The 21,096-nt window shown below is 35.7% G+C and overlaps 1 protein-coding gene across 4 annotated transcripts in view; it reads right to left on the bottom strand.

Annotated features, from left to right (window-relative positions):
- ANKS1B (ankyrin repeat and sterile alpha motif domain containing 1B) overlaps window positions 1-21,096 on the bottom strand; it is a gene marked incomplete at both ends in the record, with an annotated part of 412,015 nt that overhangs the window by 355,316 nt on the left and 35,603 nt on the right. For all 4 annotated transcript variants that reach the window (XM_082280940.1, XM_082280941.1, XM_082280943.1 and 1 more), the window contains 3 exons: window positions 180-476; window positions 8,991-9,147; window positions 12,779-12,859. In XM_082280940.1, coding sequence (XP_082137066.1) covers window positions 180-476; window positions 8,991-9,147; window positions 12,779-12,859 — 535 coding nt within the window. The remainder of the gene's footprint in view (window positions 1-179; window positions 477-8,990; window positions 9,148-12,778; window positions 12,860-21,096) is intronic.

Below are 21,096 nucleotides of genomic sequence, written 5' to 3'. Positions count from 1 at the left end.
AAAGTTACTTCATTTAAATAGTAGTCTAATGATAAAGGAAGGGAAAGGGGGGAAGGAAGGAGGGAAGGGAGGAAGGAGGGAAGGGAAGGCGGGAAGGCAGGAAGGCAGGAAGGCAGGAAGGAAGGAAGGAAGGAAGGAAGGAAGGAAGGAAGGAAGGAAGGAAGGAATTACACACTAACTTGGCAGCTGACATCCATTCCAGCCTCCAGAAGCACCTGTACGACAGCTTTGTGGCCATTACGTGCAGCAAGATGCAAAGGAGTGTGTTTTCTTGTATTACAGTTCATCAGGTTTGGATACGCTTTGATGATCATTTTTACAACGCGCAGACGTCCATAAAGCGCTGCCAGATCCAGAGGTGTTTCCAGTTTGTTGTTTCTTATTGTGGGGTCTGTCAGCTCTTCTAGCAGAACAGCAACAACTTCTGAATGACCATACTGAGCTGCACAATGCAGTGCTGTTTCATTTTCATTGTTCTGTTAAAAAAAAACCAAAAGCTTCAGAAATTCATGTTTAATCACACAATAGAAACGCTCAGCTTCTATAAATTGTCTCCATGAGATCAGTACAGAGACAAGGTTTGTAATATAATGTATGGTAATGTATGTTAAATGCTTCAAAATTACTCCACTGAAATTTTAATAATAACACATTAATACTTCAGCTTGTGGCTCTCAAGCAGATGAGCTCCCTACATGTCTACACTGCTCCCAAACCATTTCAACATGCCCCTCAAAACCTCGTAGCTCATGATATGCCAAAATCCGTAACCTTCTTTGATTCAACTGTTCTTGAAATTACGATTAAGTCCTTCTCTTAGAAATACTCTGACACTGAAGTCTTTCTTCCTGTTTTTGCTGGTTTTGTACCATAGCACTTTGTTACTAGAGAATTGAAATTATGGAGAAAAACTGTGCAATGAAAATGTATCAGGCACAAGGTAAGTTTCATGTATCACTATAAAAAGTTACTATGCAGACAACAATTAAAACTCGGAAAAAGACAAAATAGCACCTATCGAAAGACTAAACAAATCACTTAAGCAGTTTGTCTTCTCAGGGCTCCAGGGAGAGGTATGTATGTGTTTTAAGGCATATGAGTATGCATATGCTGTGGACTGAACAGGTTTTGGCTTTATAAAGCAATGCCCCCCTCAGTGCTTCCCAAAACATTATTCAATAAACTTAATAATAAATATTGAGAATAAACATTATCTTTTTTAATTGTTCTCTTCCAGTTCTGTCTGTATACTTGCAATCCCAAAGAGACAAATAACTTCAGACAAAGAGGAAGGAAATAATTTATCAAGCCCTCTGAATTCTATATGCCATCTATATTATTAATATATCATATGTAGACTTTACAAAGCCTTAAAATACACTAGACTCTATAAATTTTAGAAGTATGTACATCGAATGCCTCTTCTGATATATGATTTACAAAAAGTTGTGACAGTTTATGAATGCTGTAAAAGTACAAAACCAATAAGCTAATGCGTTATAGAAAAATTAAAAATTAATGTAAATTCAGGAAAGATACTAAAAAAGGGTAGAGATATAATTCTAAAGAAAGAAGAAGTGACAAATCTGAATCCATAGTTCTATTTCTCAAGGAACCAGCTGAAGAAAGTTCAGGGGACAGAAAACTGAAAACAGAAAAAAACAATTGTCTTTTGAAAGACAGAAAGTCAAAGATTCAGAGAAATGAGTCTTTGGACTCCTACTCAAAAGCTAGCTAGGATAAGAGTATCCATGCTGCACAGTAAAAACTAGAAAGGTAAGGGAAAAGGGAAGAACATCTTTTTTTTTTGGTAATGATGCATCTAATTCTGTAACCAAGAACTCAGTTCTTGGTTCTGTGGTTTTAACAACAATGCTGTCATTTTCATCTCTTCTTGCAATCTAAGATGGCTCAGATGAACTTGGGAAACAGAAGAGACAGATCAATACATTCAGGTAAATCAATGTTGCAGTTAAACTCATCGGGTGTCTGCAACACCACACAAGATCTGAAAGACTGGAATGTGTTTCCTGCTAAACTGCAAGACAGAGGCTGGAGAAGATGCAGGTGGAAAGAGAGAAGCTTCCAATGGCAGACATGGCTTGATGACCAGTAAGTATTTAAATCATTGTGCATTATTCAGACCACCATGTGGGCCTTCTTTATTACACAGACCAGAAATTCAGATTAAAAAATACATACTGTCACAATACTACATTGCTGCAATGTTCAATCAAACTACCTGAGACAACCTTTTTTTGCTCTAGTGACTTTTAAGGTATCTTTTATATAGGACTGGGCAAAGCAATTTTCCTATGTACACTAGTATGCCCACAAATCACAAGCAAAGTTAATTAAAATTTATTTTTAGATTTTCAATATTTCATGGACATATAGATGAACAGGCAATTGCAGCCTGATTTTGTGTACAATTAAGTATGAAACTCAGATAACTGCACACAAAATGGACAATTATGGTAATTTTTGCCTACAGTTACTGTATGTATGTATCCAATGGAAATAGTTACACAAAGAAGTTTTATGTATAACTATACTGACATTCTGTGAGGTAAATAACAAAATACATGTTTACAATTGTAACTACCTGTCCAGTATCTGCTTATGTTTAAGGTTTTTTTCAAGAACTTATGGAAGTACTAATTGAAATATTTAGAATCTTGTACCAATGATCTAATATTGTAGCTTAAAAATTTGAAAATTAAATTTTCAAAGAAACATAAAAATTAAATTTGCTATGGCCCTTTTCCCAAAATGTGACAGACAGATACAGACACATAGAGATCAAACAGTCCAAGTTGCTGCTGCTGAGCAGCAAACTGAAATTTGCTCCCTCTGAATAAAGAATATACAGCTGAATTTTCACACAGGAGCATATTTACAGAAAAGTCTATTTTAAAACAGCCTGGTGCATAAAAGAAAAATAACAAAATGTTATTGTTTTCATATGTATATTGTTTGTTGAACATTTTTCTATGCTTTTTATTTGCCAAATAAAAGCCACATTTCAGTTCATGACCAATCAAACTGATACAAAATTATAAAGAGCTAGGTATCCCTGAAATAAAGCAGAAGAATCTAACCTGGGCAAACACGATAATGAAATTACCTACATATATGCACTCAGAACAGGCATTGTATATATTGTGTTATCAGAGCTGAGAGGTATTACCTAATTTGAACTTGATAATACAACACTTCCTTCTTCAAAATGTAAATTAATCAACGCAGGTAGAGAAGACAAAATAATTTTTAACTTTCAAAGAGTAAATTATGACTTGTTTAACTGACCTCTAAATTTATCTATTTTGACAATTTAGAACTACTTATATAAAATAAATCAGCTTAGAATGGGGAGGGAAAGGGAAAGGGAAAGGGGAGAGGAGAGGACTATTGATTTTGAGGCAGTTTGTCTTCTTATCTTTAAAGCAACATACTGTTTTGAAGCAATATTTTAAAGATCTGACAAAATTCTTCAAGAAATTCCTAATAATTTAGTGTTGTTGCCTGTATTTTCAGTTCCAAGCATAAACAATTGTTTCTGTAGCACAGAAAGTTTATGTGTTAACAGTCATTGCAATAAGCAGGTAATCTGCTATAAAATATCTGCATGCAAATCACAATTTTGTAATTAGAGCTTCAAATCTGATATCCAAGGGCTAAATAATACATCTAGTGCTGAAGAAGAAGACTAGAATCCTCATGGAAATTTCAGATACTTCATTATATGTTAGCAACTACAAGACAGACTCTATGACTGAATGGTTCTAGAAAAAGAAAGATCAAGAAATAAGAACCAAGTAAAGACACACAAAATGTAAGATAAAAAGAGTAGACCAATATTATGCAAACACAGTATTTTTTAAAAGTCTCTAATATTCATAATTAATAATATTTTTACCAAGTAGTTACTCTTATGGTCCAATTGACCTCTTTCAGAAATAAGGAAAGCATTCTATAATTCGGCTTTTAACCTTTTTTAAATTTTCTTCATTATTTGTTACATGAGTCTTTTCATGGGCATGATCCTGACTTTTTGTAGCCTTTCTCTGAATTTATTGTCTTCCACATACAGCCAGAATTCAGGCTTGTGTGGCTGCAAACTGAATTGTGCCTTCACAGCCCTGCATCTCATCAGTATTGCAGGCTGTGCTACATCATTTAGCTGCTAAGGATATGTGCCACTGCAAAATGTTCAACTTACCTAGAGGTCTATTCATTAGAGGGCAGATTAGCAAATACATTACAGAGACAGTTATTGCAGCTTGGCAGTCTGATAGTGAAGAAGTACAGGAAGTATCAAGAGAATGAATGGCTATCATGAATATTATATAGGCCCATGTGAAGAGACTATTAAACTGTGGGTGAATTTAGGACATTTATTGCATAGTTGTGAAGACCTTTTTTTTTGCCAAGCAAGTTTTAAAGCTCCTAAAGTCCATGCAAGTACTGTACAAGCAATGATAACTCAAGGAGTGATTTAACAGACCTTTCCAAAGAATGCTCAACTCCTTTTTGTATCAAAGCATTTTGATGCTGAACTTGAAAAAGGAGACTTCCTAAATCACTGAGCCATTTCTTTGTCACATAATCCCAATGTAAAGTAAGTGAACAAGACATTTGTTATGAAAAGCTTTTTGCTATTTTCCCAGTTATGAAATGAGAATTTAAATTAAAGAAGGAGGGAACAATGGGAGATTTTGGAAATATCTATCTCTATGCTGAATATACTCAAGAGTAGTCAGCTAGATGAAAAAAAATACAGAAATAAGGCTTTAATGACCAAATAATTAAATAGATAAAAAAGTAACAAAAGACTATATGCAAGACAGAGAGAGGAATGATCTCAGGATGGTCTTACTTTATGTATTAAATCAGGAAGACAGTTCCCTTAGAAGTTCCACCAAGTAAATCATTCTGAAAAAATAAAGGAAGTTTGCCTGAAAATTACTCAGTGTGAATCATAATCGTTTCTACTGACTTCCCATTGAAATTCACCTTTACTTATGTAAATATTATTAAAAAGTAATGTAATTTGGTTGGCTAGTTTGAAAAAAACTTCTTTCAATTTATTGCTGCAATTGGCTTAAATCAAAAAGATTGCTTCTGCACTTTTTTTTCTTCTAAAGAAAGTATCGTAAGAGTTGCAAGGGAAACTCTGAAATTCATCCACATAGTCTCAAATTTAAATGAGGGGTAAAATCAAACGCAGAACTTGAAAGATGTTGTATTTTCAGGCTATTTTGGAACCGAATTGAACTTCTGGAAGCCCCTGAGGTGACACTGAAAGAAGCATGTAATGTCTCTGTTTCATTTGGAGGATTTGGATAAGTCAGTAAATAGTTAAAAGTTGGGTATTTACATCATATGAATGTATCCTGAACTCTTTTTCTTTGTATTCCAGAAGAATTGTTGAATAGTATTAAAGAAATGTGAGTGGGTTTTGTGGCAATTACAATCTGATGCACAGGCAAATTCTACAGAACACCGAATCCATAAAAATTTCAGAAGTGTTCACCTTTTTTTCCTGTAAATTTTTCACTACGCATATTCTGTATATATATTATTGGCATAGATTTTATTCATATTTAATACTAAATATTTGTATTTATTCCTGATGTTATTCACATTTTTTTCCTGCAAAAAACCCAAACACTACATATTGACCTATATGTGGCTGTTATTTATTAATCATTTTTTCACAGATTAGGATTTGTTATCAATTATGCAATTTTATGATTGAAGCTGCCATAACAAATGTTTTAGCTATCCAGATGTCCTTACATAAATAAACATGTAAGTAGTTTGACTGTTAACAGCACACCTTTTTATCTTATTTGGTGTTATCGATTAACAAGTCTTGATCTTATACTATTTTATTAAGTTTATAATTTGCATAATTTTAAGTCTTCATCAATGAAGTTAAATACATACATTTTTGCAGTGTCACCATATTTTGTAATTTAAAACATACCCCATATGTGTCATTTAAAACTCCCATATTAAACAATGATAGAATTCTTCTTACATAATTGTTATGCTGTAACCACTTTCTGTGTGTAGAGTTGCCAGTCTACATTCCACCACCCCTACAATATAATTGTCACTTAACTGTTTGTCTCTTTACTGTTTGTTCCAATTTTATGTAATAGGAACAGCAGGGGGCATTCAGAGCTTTAGATGCTGGATATGGTTGGATATGATGCTACTTAACTGCATTTTGAAAGTGTAGAATGTGGTTCAATCAATTTACAAAATACCATATAAAATCCATTATTTCATGTAATATACATTTATGCATCATGAACTTGTCATTTACTTCTTTTTTGTGTGGTTCATTGCTTTCATGTAAGTTTTTAGAAGCATTTCTTTCACATAGAATTTTAATAAGATAGATGAAAACAAAAATGTATTATAAATTAGTTGCAATAATTTTTATATCGTAAACAAAATTATTTCCTTAAAGTGCAAACCATTACATCTTAATATGATCCTAGGAAAAAAAACCACAACAGAAACACAGGAAAAAAGTCTGACTTGAGTACACTATTTGCTGTGGTGAAAAAGTGTCATGAAAAATGGCTATCCTTATCTCCAACTCTCAGAAGAAAAAGGAAGGAAGAAAAATAGTCCAGGATTTCTTACAAGCTGTAGCTTCAGCTCCAGAGATCTGAGCAAAGTTATGAGAGCTTTGAGGAGTCACCTGCCTTAGAGAGCCTATCTGCAAATAAGCAAAAGCCTCAGAATCCTACAGGCTCCTAAGAATGTACAACAGGTGTTAGGGTGAGGATGCCTCTCACGTGTTATTTGAGGATGTGTGGGTGGAGGTGGCTCTATAACAACATGACATTTCCCTCTTTCTGTGATACAGTGAATATTCTCCTGCACAGAGTGCTAATTAGCAGCGGAAAGTAGGCGCCAGCAAAGTAGACCACATACTAAACCTGGCCATTGTCTAGAGGGGAACACAAGGAATTTACAAGGTCAGAAAAACTCTGCATGCTTGAGTTTAACTTCAAAGTTTAATACGATAGAAATTCCCTCAAAAGACTTTAAGGTAACACATTTCTTGCGAGGACTGCTCACACATTTTCTGTTATAAGGTTTTTGGGTTAAATGCATAAACAGGAGGACGACATCTGAGGACCTTTTTTCAGTCAGTGGGCTATAAAAGTATCAGCTGTATCCCTGCTTATTTGCTCCAGTGATCAAACCAGATACAGCACACCTAATCAAGTCTGAGAATATTCTAGAAGTCTGGAGGTACATGTGGGATTGGGGAGAAGTAGGTTTAAATTTACATTTCTCTCTCCGATCTTACCAAAATATCTTTTTCACTCTCACCCTCTCTGAAGTTCCTACACAGCTTCCAGTATTCTGTCAGTAGAATGTATGTAATGTCTTCAAGCACATGGGTGACATGCAATCCAATAGTTGCTTTTTGTTTTGTTGCACAAATAACATGGAAAAAACCCTCTCCTTGACAAAAGGTAATCCTACAATTCAACTGGTTTCATCCTACACAAAACAGCTGATGAGAATGAGAACATTGGAGAATTATCTTAATCTAAAACTGAAATCACAGAATGACAAATTCTGAGTTTTGTTTGTTTCTTGGATGTGTCAACGTATCATAGGATTTCCCAGGAGACTGTCACATGGGCATATTTATTACTTTATTTTCCTATATTTTGTGCACGGATACTTGATATTCACCATCCTAGTGATTGTATGAATTCCAATGTCTAGGTGTATAACCTCAGATATCAAATACATTACTCAAAGCACGGCATCTCACACTAGTTAAGTGTTTGCAATCTAGGTCTCACATTTCTTATTTTCTCACAGTTTGCCCTCTGGCCACCCTAATGTAGGCACTGAGAGAGCAACTCATTTGTTAGATTTCACTTTGCAATTTGAGCTGCTGTGGGGTGCCAGGTGGTACCGTACCTGGACTTCATCACCTACTCCACAAGGACCTGGAAATTCTGAGCACCCTCTGCCACACTTTCAGGCCCATCCAGATGTCTCAGTTACTGCAGGCCCTTAGAAGGTACTGCATTTCTGGTTTTGGACACTTGAATCCTCCTTTTAGTCACCTGAATAGCCCTGTTGGCTCCTGTGATTACACTGACCAGACCTCTGTAGAACCAAATGGTGCACATACAGGCAATGCAGACATTACAGCTTAGGTCTGAATCAGGAGCTGACTCCCACCTTCACATTCCAACAACTCTCTGACTACCCAGGCAAATTCAATAGCTTAATGGTTACTATCTGTATTTCACAGCCTACTTCCAGTCTGTAAGCAGCTCAGCCTAGATCGTGTCAAATTTTAATCAGCTTCTTTCTATTTCTAAACACTAACCCTATGAATGGACCATGTGAGAATATACAGAATAAAAACAGAAGGTGTACCATATGTTTGACAGCAGAATGCAACATTTTTATACTGCCCTTACCCACTGTAATACTCTCATAATTTTTCTTGGTCTTTCTCTTTTTATGTGTCCTTTCTGCTGCACATGCATACATGCAGTCATGGTTTGTCATTTACCACTGCATACCTGATACTTTACAGTAGTCTTAAAATATACAAAGGATATTAATTTTATCCCAAAGATTTTCAGGAACTTAATATCTAATATAGTGAAAAATACACAAAGTTCACACAAATTTAAAACCATACATAAAAGATGCATAGTTAGAGTACGTCTTCATGTGACTTTTCAAAAACAAACAAAGGTTCTTCCATACTTCTTAAATCTAATATTCTTTAGGTCAGTGCCCATCCAGAATAAAGGTATCTGGTATGCTTGTAAGGGAAGATTTTATCAGTCTCAGAGAAGAAATTACTGAAACAATGGAAAATAGACCTTTTTCTTTTTTAATTTGTCTATAAATTGGTCAGACCTAAAGAATATGTGCTGCTCTTTTCTGATGATGTACACAAATACTTTTTATCACTTCACCTGTTCATTCACTCTGGAGTGTGATGGTCCATGATGGATGAGAATCTTCACAATATCTACATCTCCTCTCCAAGCAGCCAAGTGAATAGGAAAGTAACCTTTATTATCTGCTACATTAGTTGATGCTTCATACTGAAGTAATTTGAGAACTATATCCCTGGAAAACAGGAGGTAAATCTAAAAATCGACAGAAAGCTAATTTTATTAAGTTTTTACATGAACATATATATTACCAATATTTTTATCCTGGAAAAGAGAAAAAAATCCCATACCTGTATTTCAAGTGAAACAGCTGCAAAAAGTGAAGACCAGTAATTTTTGAAAATGAAATAGACAGTAAAACATAGACAAAATGCTATTAATTGTAATGATTCTCACTTCTTATTAATACCATTAATACCAATATTATCATCAGCTCTCTGAATCTGTTTCTTGCAATAAGATCACCTGGCCATAGAATCATTTTTAGAATTTGCCCGTCCAGGCTGGGTGCATGTCACTCAAGGCACTAAGGCAGAGAAGTACTCTTGTCCCCATCACTGCTGAATTCTGGAGGCAGGATGACAAGAGGATAGTTTTATGGAAACATTTCTCACAGTAAGGCTTAAGTAACAGTTTTTCCTCTTCTTTAAGGCATTATCTCAAAGACAGGTAAAAAATTAATGATGATGTAGCTAGAAATATACTACTTCTATGAAATAACTGCTTCTATTTTCATTTCCCACATTCAGCTGCCTTGTAGCAGTGAGGGGAAAAGTGACTTATTACCATTTTAATTCTCTTAATATTCCTTTCAGCGCTTTTGGTGTGGCTTATCTTACATTAAATAAAAGAGTAGTATAAGTTGGTATATTGCATCCCTGATTTTTAAGTAGCCTTCTGTACTTAACTTCAAAAGCTAAACATAAAGATCAGCTGTGTGGTATGATAACATTACCAAGTATGTCAGAAAGTAAATAAATTCTGTCTTACTGCTGCATTTGTCATCTCATAGTTTGACACAGTCAGGCCTCATTAGTTATTAAGCTAAGTGAATCCCCAGTGTGGGCAGTTCTATGCACACTTTTTACAAATATGGAAACACTGACTTACTGATTTGGCTTAAAAAATCAGTGAGGGGAGAGAGCTCAATGTAGCCTATCTTATGACTAAAAATGAAACCCTTGATGACAAATTAAGACAGAAGATACATCTAAGGCAATTATTCTTCCAACCTTGATGGAACCTTATTTAATTGCCCCTTGAAAGAAAAACGTGGCGAGTTATGAGGGAATATATCCAGGTCAAAAGAAATTCCCAGCTGACTTCAAAAGATACTGGAGTCATCACATCTAAGCTTTGAGGAGAATTTAAGCTGGATTTTGGTTACTCCTGAAAAGGTCAAATGCCATGAGAACAACCAAGAAATAGCAGCTCCACTACAGAAAGACTTCTGCTACGCAGAAAGTTCCAGAAAAGTGACTCCTGAGGGAAACTTTTTAGTACACGTAAGGTTTGAGAGACTTCTCATAAAATAATAGTTGGTTTTGCAGAAAATGGTCCAATGAGAACTAGAGATGCACAGCAGTTCCTTTGAAAGAAACACAAAACGAAGCATAAATTGAACAAAGTGGAAGAAAATCAGTAAAAAGCCTTCCACAGATGAAATCTAGAGATAAGAACATACAGGAATTGTTGGGAAGAGTCCACTGCAAGAGTCAAGCTACAATATAGAACATGCATCTCCTTCATCCTTCAAGAATGCTCTGACCCATCACACTTACCTAGGGTCAGTCTTTTTTAGTGCTTTGTGAGAACTTTTTCATTTTGTACAGATATATGTCAGAGAGGAGAAGATTGAAAGTCCTTAGCCCAGTAACATTACTGGGCTAAGTGAAATTACTTAGGGAGACTGAGATTCCAGTACCTGCCCCAGATACGATTTAATTACTTAAATAAAGTAGAATAGTTTCCTAAGGAAAGAAAACCATCCCAGAATAACCAAAGAGGAGGGAATTCATCACATACAGTGATCAAGCAAGGATTTGAACAATGGTGTCCAAGAAGTATCCCAGCCACAAATTCATGGTTGGGTCATTAAGTCTTATGTTCTTACTTTTCCTGAAAACTTTGAAAACTCTCAGGTTCAACCTGGTGTAAAGGGGGAAAAATTAAAATCCCAGAAGTTTTTAAAGCACAGGAACTTCTCCTAAGTGGGAAGATTTTTGTGTCAAAAGATTGTATGTCGTTTTGATTTTGAATATCAAGTTTGAAAACTCAAATAGAGTGTAAAGTAGTTTATTTGTTATTTGTGGTGACTAACAAAATTAGAACCACCAGGTGTCTGTCCAATTCTCTTGCTGGCAGTGTTACCATTGCAGCAGGATCAGTAAAACGGCTTGGATTTATCACACAGTAACACATGATGTATTTCAGCTTACTTTAATAAAACAAGGTATAACTGTGATGTCAGTTACTGCTACTTATCCTGCTGTGAGTGCAAGGGGTCATAGCAGCCAACATTGGACTTTTCAAAGGCTGCTGCTGTACCTAAGTCCACATTTCTAAGTTCACCCTGACTTCAGCAAAAGTTCAGTCAACACTCTCTCTGAAAACATAATTTGGTTTTTGTATGTTTTGGGATTTTTTTAGTTTATATTGCTAGGATTCACTTGAAATCTCGAATAGTTTCAGCGTTTATATAGCAATACTTTTAGCTTTCTGGGTAACTATTGGTTTATTGCCAGTGTTAAACATACTAAATCCAGTTTTCACCTATTTAAAGCCAGCAATCTTTGCAAGGCAATGCTTGTGGTTTTCCCAGTCAAAAATTAACAATAGCACAAGAAACAATCCATAAATTATGAACAAAAAGGCTAAGTTTAATAGACCATATTAAGAACTTACACCTAATTCCATGGAGGTAACAATATATTAATGGATGATTCTGAACCTTCCTACACAACTGAAATTTTGGAAAATGCACAATATCTAGTTCAAGAGTATTTTGACTTAATATATTTATTTAGAAACAGAATATCCCACATTTATCAAAAGATTAATCTGTCCTAAAGAAAATAGGCACCTTTCTAGAATACAAGACACATCCTACAGTTTTAATTTTTCCATAGAAGGGTGCAAAAATTGTGCAATGAGTAATCTAAACACATTATAATCTATTCATGTGCTATTTTATGGACAGTCCAAAATCACATTAACATTCATGCAAATCACTCTTAATTTCAATTGGGTTTGGATCAATTCCTAATCTCCCACAGAGGACTTAAGCAAAGCTTTATGTCAAAATTCTCTTCAGTGAAAATACCAGTTTTTTCCTGCTTTCAGGTGTATAATTATTAAATATTCTTTTCACATTATTTTTGCTTTGCTAATGACTAATCTATACTTTTCTTTATGTCACAAAATTGCTTCCTGAAACATTCACACACTAAACATTTGTACATACACACAAAAGTATACTACAGTATTTTCTGCTGCAATTTCCCAGCAATGAAAAAGCACTAGAGCCAAGATCAGCAGTAACAATACTAAATTTCCCCCAAACCAAGGAAGAATTTGGAAGAAGCAGTATAGAATCAATAGCTTTTAAACTAAACATTTCCCATTTGTCATTACCACTTATTGATATTGATGACAGTGTCAGAACATCCTATGTTAATACATCCCATTGGAAATAAGGCTCTTTTAATAAGTCAAGGTTTGCCAGTTTTTGGTACAAATCTCAGAACTATGCTATATTTTCAGAATTAAATACCATTCTACATAAAAATTAAACATGAGGCACTTACTTATGTCCATTTAAAGCTGCATGATGTAAAGCAGTATAACCTGAACTGTCAGTGCAGTTTATGTTTGGTCCTCGCCAGATGCTGCAAATAAAGCAAAATTGTGAAATTAATTTTTTAGCTTGGCAAGTACAGACATGTCAGAAATTTGATCTACAAATAATTTAAAGATCTCTGCAACAAGTGTGATTAAACTTTAGAGATTAATTACCTTGAAAGAAACTTAAAATAGCAAATGTCATCTTGATATCAATATAATTTATTTATAAAAATAATTTTACACATCCATATATATGAGTCATGAACTTTATGTAGGACAGTCTCAAAGACTAATGACAGAATAGTCATTTCAATTAGAACTGTTCTCTCTCTTTTACTCTGGTAATTACACTGAGGTTATAATCTGTTTTTCTACTATTTTTCCACAAGTTTGTAGTCATTTTCTTTAGGTCAGGTGGTCTAGAATCAAATAAACATAAGATTAGTGAGAATGAATCATATTGTTTAAAGGGGCAGTAAATTTATTCTTTTTACTTAACTTGGTAGTTTAGCTCCCACTTTAATTGATTATATTTTTAAAATAAATTAGATATACATTTAAAAATAAATTAATTAAATTATGATTTGTTATCTTTCTGTATTTTACAGTCAACTTCACTTCATGTCATGTTTAACCAGTTTCATGATCCATTATGGACTCTTCAAGAAACAGTAAAGGAGATTATTTCGTTTCAAAGCGGAAAACATGGCTGCTAATCTACCAAAACCAACCACAAAACCAAACCCTGGAAATTGGTTAACAGAGGTGTACTGAGAACCGGCAGGCTTTTTTATCTAACCAACCGCATTTGAAACTGATTGCATCCTTTACAGAAGCAACTTACTCTTCTGTAACAAAGTTTTCAATCATCAGTATTACAACTTCCAGAACATAAAATTACGAGTCCTGAATTACAGACTGTTTTCTTTAGTTTCTAATACAGTGCTAAACAGTCATTGGTGAGCCATAATTCCCTTCACTTCATGTATTAGAAGCAAGTGCTGTAGTTTAAAGAAAATAATTTGAAGCTAATAAGTAAAAAGAATTTCTCATACTGACATTTTTCATTATCTACTTCAATAAAATGACGTGTCATGCTTATTATATGACTTTTAAGAATTATTTATTATTGAATCTGTATTTTACTACCTATAAAATGGAATATATATATGTACATATATATATATACACGTGTGCACACTACAGAATACTGATGTAGATAGGTCTCTTTTTCATTGTGTGTATTTGAATGATTCATTAGCTCATAAACTTAAGCAGTTGTTTTCCCACAAGTAACACTGTGCACATATAGAATTATTTGTGTGAAACATTGTGTTCTGCAGTGAGCATAATTCTACACAACGCTGGGTACCTCACCTTTCCCTGCAATTTAATTTCCTGGAAGAACAGGATTGAATTATTTTCTTGGGTGCAAAGAAGCAAAGAAAAAGTTACTTTTTTTAAAATCTGCTCAGACATCTACAGATGTTCTTTTCTACAGAAGGCAACGTTCAGATAAGAAAAGACACTCTAATCTTTTCAGTTAAAGGAAATTATTTTAACTTCATGGAATAGTAAAAATTCAGTCCTTGAACTGATAGCTCCTCCATAATAGACAGATGTTATTTATATGGCAAAGACAAGCTGTCTTTATCTACTGGAAGAAAAGAAGTCCTTACTTATCGATAAGGTACAACCTCTCTTATACTTTTGCACAGCCATTATTAATTATTGTCTTATTTATTGAATAATATTTTCATCCTCTAATTTATACCAGCTTATAAGAGAATGAAGAAAACAAGAAGTGGTATAGAAAGTAAGATTTTAAATAGTAAAAAAAAAATATACAACCAACCATACCATAATTTACTTGGTTTTGATATCTTGCTTGCTTTACTTAGAGTTGTTAGGATTTGTCTGTTGGTTGTTTTTTCAAAATGGAAGGATCTGTGAGTTCGTACACTATTCATGATGCACTAGGCATCACGATTTAAAAAAAAAAAAATCAAAGAAAAACTAAAAAAATGCTCACCAAAGCCCCCAAACAAATCCTTGTACATTCTCCCCTAATTTTCTCCTTTAATCAATGGACTAATTAAAACATTGTTGTACTTCCTGACTCTGTCTTAGGAAATATTTTTCAACTGAACCTGATTTTAAAAAAGTACCCTGAAACTTTATTAAAGAGTATATAAATGCACCTATGTGAAACTCCTCAGGACACGCAGGGTGGGAGGCTGAGGCTAAGGACAAGACAGTGAGTAAATCCTGATGACTCAGAGACACAAGACAGGATGGACAGACTAATCACTGTCAGCTCCCAAAGGGTACACAAAGACATGCTCAAATTCACAGCTTGGTTATCAAACTACAGAACACAGCAAACACGAACAGGACTCGGCTGCAGGCAGCTCTCCTCCCTTGGGCCAGCGCAGAAATCCTCTCCAAGGAGGTCTTGCATTGCGACAGTATTGCAACATTATTTCCTACAGAAGGAATGCAGGTCCAGTATATACACGGGATATTTATGCTTTAATAACTGAAAATCAAATTCAGATTGGACAGTCTGAATACAAATTCTTGCATTTTTACTTTTCTCTTACAATTCTTACTATTGTTACTTCTTTTTTATGAGCTTAAATATATATACATATATACATTACATATAAAGAATAGTTACATATGTAACATATGTTACATATAAAGAATAGCATTTCAAAAGAAATGTGAAAATGACAGATAAAAGAAAAAGATGGTTACTTGGTTGATTTCTTATTTTGCTATGCTTTTTGGAAAGAAAGAATTGTGAAGTGGCTGTTGTTACATACATATGAACAGAAAAGCAAGGAATAAACGCTTTTTCCAGCTAATCACCACACAGACACACTCCCCCTCAACAGTACAGGAACTATGCTTGCAAGGTACACATGATTTTTCCATTGCATTTCTTCTCTGTACATAGATCTGCATTATATCATTCCATTACCATGATACTATTTCATGACTATACAATAATATCTCTGGTCCTTATACGGTAGTTTTGCTAAGGTGAAAGGAAAATATTTTTGGTAGACAATGATAAGAATTTTTAAAAGCCTTAGAAAGCTGACTGATGACATGAGTGTCTGTCTGCCCATTGGTTTCACTAAACCTTCTCTGATTACTGACTGGTAACTCTCTTTGGAATTAATTTATTCTCTGAAATATTCATTTATTCTCTGAAGCAGCAAAGCAGAGGATGACACTCCAGTTCCTCCAGAGAAGATGCACAAAGCACGGTGTTCATGCCTGCATTTTTTAGGGTCTAAACCCTGTCGAGAGCTGAGAGGCTTACATAGCCCCGTGCAAACCCTTCCCACTCCTCTCTCCACCCTCTCTCCTAAGTCCTCAGTATCTTTGGAGGCTCTTCCTAGAGACACCTGGCTCTTCAGTATAGCAGAAGTAATGAATCTCATCTTGCCAGGTCAGTTTTAACAGCTGGAAATTCTAAACTTCATCCTCCTTCCATTGATGTCAGTGGCAAACACCAACCAGTTCAGATTTATACAGCTTCCTTACTCTTCCTGTGTTCCATAGAATAAATACATGTAACAGGAATTTGTCGTGTTCTGAGCCAAAATCTTCCAAATTTTCCATGTTTTTTTTGTTAGTCTGACAGAAACACATTGACTAAAGATTTTTGAGCACACAGCCAGGCTCTTCATTAGTGCTCTGTCTACATTCCTACACAAGTTCAGTTGTGTAAACTCAGTTTATACAAAGTACATGGACAATTTTACAGATAATTTTGAAAATGTAAACTTTTACACAATAATATGTACCAACATTCAGACATAATAATAATGTTACTTACTGTGAACAGCAGAAAAATAGCTCCCATTCTCTGTTTTATGCACAAATACACCAAACTCACATTTGCACCTCTATAAATTAATAATGTTACTTATCAAATATAGAACTGCATAATTTTAGTAAAGGTGATTTTTTTTTCCTTTCTGTGGATTCCTCTTTGGTAGAATCCAGTGTTATGCCAAATATAGTATCCTATGATTTTTTTTTCATGTATGGTTCTACCTATTATTAACACTGCCATTAGTCCAAACTGCCATCCATAGCTTCTCCAGTGAAAAGAACTATGAAAAATGTTGATTATAAATGACTGAAGTTCAGCATTTGGCTGAGAAGGGGCAGAAAGCCAGACACATAGAAATACCTAAGTCTTGGATATCCAGAAGTGACTTAGTTATGATGAGTTTTAGAGAGTCAATATGGCCTTATCCTTTGAATAACTTCAGGATAAAAGAATTGCAATTGAAAGAAAAAGGTCTTACAAAAGCATATTTGATAGAATTAGAACTTAAGAAACATCTTTAAAGCAACTCTGGATGTGAGAAATTATAGAACCTGTATATGAGGACATTACAATTGTGAAGTACCTGAAGAACAGGCTGGAATACTACTGAGATAATTGGAAACGATACAAATTCTTATTCCCATGTTAGGTTATGTGATAAACAGTGCCTGTGTATATCCACAAATGACCACAAAGGGACAGAAAGGGGGAGAATCAAGTAGTACCCTGGCCCAGCTACTTTGGAGTTCATCACAGAGGCATCACCAGTGCATTAAAAGCCCATCTCTGTAAGTCCAGCAGGGCACAGCAGCACCACATCAGGCAAAGACACACGTTGTTGGGGTCCCTCTCATAACTGGGTGGTGAGAGCCTCCACCCCACTGCCCAGGAGTGACACACATCAACATGAAGCAGTGCTGGAGAACACTTCAGGCTGAGAGAGACCACTGTCTAGGGTTACGGGACACATGGATTGGGTAAGACTCCTGATGGGATATTTAGGGGAGGAACCAAATGCAGGGAAAGGAATGGATTTAGGTGATTTGGGGAGGAACAAGTTTGAGTAGATAGAGGGGTAAGGGGACAGAAAGGGTTGATCACATGTGTATAGTTGGCTCTGCAGTACAATAAGCCTATTGCAGGTCATGTCCTGCACTCAATCTCTTTAAATTCTGATTCTATTTTCCTGGGCAAAGGCCTCTATCTTTTGTGCATGAATGAGGGTCAAACTGCCTGTAACTGAGTCAAATGACAAGTTAGAGAGAATATATGTCAGTCTGGCCAGGAACTGGAGCAAATGAGGGTCTGCATACCAGAAACTGGAGGGACACCATGGATCAGAGGACCCGTGTGTGTCCATGGAGGCTGAAGCTGTAGTGTGGGTGTGTGAGACAGCATGCGATTGCTAATGAAGACCAAGCTGGATCAGTCAGCAAAGTAGGTGAAGTAGCCTGGGAGCCAGTTGTGTGGCTGTATGTCTCTGAGGTTAAGGCAGTGCAAGGAGGTGATGTCATGTGAGACCAGGGAGGAGGTTAAATTTTGCAGAACAAAAGATAACCAGGAGGCTTCCGCAGAAGTCCTACTAAGTATTTTGGGGGTTAGCCAACTTTGAACATCTATATTAAAAATACTAGAGAAACCAGTGGTCTTCTATGGCTGACATAGACCACTGGGAGGCATGTCCTACAACTGCAGGCTGGACAGTCTATGCTTGTGTAACTACATGCAAATTTAGGTATGCTCAGTTTGGGAAAGAATCTACCTGGAAAAAAATTTTGATGACCACTCAGTCTCTCCATTTTACTTTGTATGGTAAAATCTAAATAACGTAAACCTGAACAGAAGTCACATGAAATATTTTAACTGAGTTAGGACTCTGTTTACTTGAAGCCGCAATCTATTTCCCTTGAGGGTATATAGTTTTATCCTGATAGCCTTAATAGTTACATCACTTTAAATGTTCTAAAAAATCAGTTAACATGCAAAAACCAAAAGGAGAAACACACTGACTTCAGGATGATGTCACACGAAGGAATAGGAAATCAATTAGTCATGCTTTATTTAAAAAATCTGTCATATATAAGGTAACTTTGCATTTGACTTTTATCTAACCAGTTTGGCTTCATCATTCTTTATGGACTACTCATATGGAAGTACACTGGCTGAGTATACTCCATAATACTGTGGCTATATTCAGAAAGCAAAATTTTCCTGACTAGTACTGGTTACCTTTTACAGTCAAGATCAATTTGCCTGGAGTGGTTAAAAGAGAGAAAGCCTTCATCAGTTACGATGGAAGGGTTCCTCTGTATTCCACTTGTCTATAGGGACAAGCTGGGGTTTTGCTTAGTTCACAGAGAACCACAGTAACTCCAGCTTGTCAGTGATGAGTCAGACAGATCTTTGGATTCAATCCAAAGTTCTGTCCTTGAAAATCCAGTCATTCTGATAGAAAAAAATGTTACCTCTCATTTGGCATCCTCCTGCAGAAGAATGCTGTAAGAACAGCTACTAAATTATGAAAATACTCAGTTCAAAACCAGATCAGCAGGCAGTACCTTTAATAAGTAAAATCATTCATGTTTATGCAATGTGAATCATGTTCTAAAACCATTGCTAATGGTATCTCCATGTATGATCTTAGGTGATTTGAGCAATCTGCAGGAATACCACCTGGCTAATGCTGAAGATCAGTGTATCAGATTAACTTGGGCTCCCTAATCTATATGAGGTAGATGGGTTCTACGTATTTGTCATGAATCAGACCTATGCACTTTGTACAACATCTATAGATTGATCAAGATTAACCAGGAACACAGCTCACTGTGTTAGTATTAGGCCATATAATAGAGAAAGGCAATTAAGCAGACATACTTGACTGTATCTTTTTTCACTGTGTATACAATACTTATGGGTACGTACATATATTAAACTCCCTTTATAAATAAATACTGGGTTCTTTCAACTCTTCCCAGACAACTAATATTTAGTGAAATTACATAAACAATCATTATTTTTCTATAAGCACAACAGAAATCGATCTCCTGAGGGGTTGTGAAAGTCCTTGCATATCTCATGATTCTAAGTACATCAATCACTCACCCACCCATTGGTTGAGGCAGGGGATTGTCCCATTCTACTCCGCATCAGTGCGGCCTCACCTCGAGTGCTGTGTGCAGGTTTGGGTGCCACAATATAAGAATGATATAAAGCTATTAGAGAGCATCCAAAGGAGAGCTACAATGATGTTGAAGGGCCTTGAGGGGAAGCCTTATGAGGAGCAGCTGAGGACACTTGGTCTGTTCAGTCTGGAGGAGACCTGAGGAGAGACCTCAATGCAGTCTGCAACTTCCTTTTGAGGGGAAGAGGAGGGGCAGACACTGATCTCTTCTCTGTGCTGGCCAGTGAGAGGATCCCAGAGAATGGCCTAAAGTTGTGTCAAGGGAGGTATAGGCTGGGTATTAGGAAAAGGTTCTTCACCCAGAGGGTGTCTGGGCACTGGAACAGGCTCCCCAGGACAGTGGTCACAGCGCCAGCCTGACAGAGCTCAAAAAGCATTTGGACAATGCTCTCAGGCACATGGTGTGATTCTTGGGAATATCCTGTGCAAGTCCAGGAACTGGACTTGATGATCCTTGTGGTTCCCTTCCAACTCAGCATATTCTATACACTGACATGGATATACCCATGAATGCTGAGGTACAGTATATACATCAACATTTTCTTTTGAAGAACAGAGCGCATTCTCAGATAGACCACTCTGACTTCTTCTTTTGTAGAAATTAGCTGACATTAAAATAAATATTTTAAAAAGCCACTCTAACATTACTTTTATCAGAAACAAACTGAAGCAAAGTCCTATTTCTCTTTCTCTCATGAATACAGATATGATGACATATTTTGTTAGGAGAGATATTCCCTTAACCATTCTTTTTCCTAATTCAACTGACCTTGAATCTTTAGTGAGAAAAGAGAGTTTTTTCCACAATACATTTTTGGAGATCCAACACAGTATTCCCATCCATCATAAATTCATGGTGTTTGCAATTTTAAATACATTCTTATCACAGACAGGCAAAGTCAATATTTACTAGAAAAGGAGATTTTAAAACCTCTAAATGATTAATTATGCATCCTGGAACACTTACTGACATTTGTTTAAGTGGAATAAAAATTCCTGGAGCTCTGGCACTGGAAGCAGCACTTGGAAGAGTAGCAATTTGCATCAAAGATTTTTGAATATGGATGCTGTTAGATCTATGACCTCATTCCAGTACTAAAGATTGTTCATCTTAGAAACCAACCTGAGATGAGACTCTTTGTTACAGCTCTAGGACGTGCAGAACAGAGCTTGCTATATATAGAGTCTGCAATTCAGCTGGCTTTAATACCTTGTCCTTCCTCATCTGGGTTTCCTCAAAAGTAGGA

Source organism: Coloeus monedula (assembly GCF_965178545.1).
Source record: "Coloeus monedula genome assembly, chromosome: 4".
In the NCBI taxonomy this organism is placed as follows: domain Eukaryota; kingdom Metazoa; phylum Chordata; class Aves; order Passeriformes; family Corvidae; genus Coloeus; species Coloeus monedula.
This window is presented reverse-complemented; position numbering and strand designations above follow the sequence as displayed.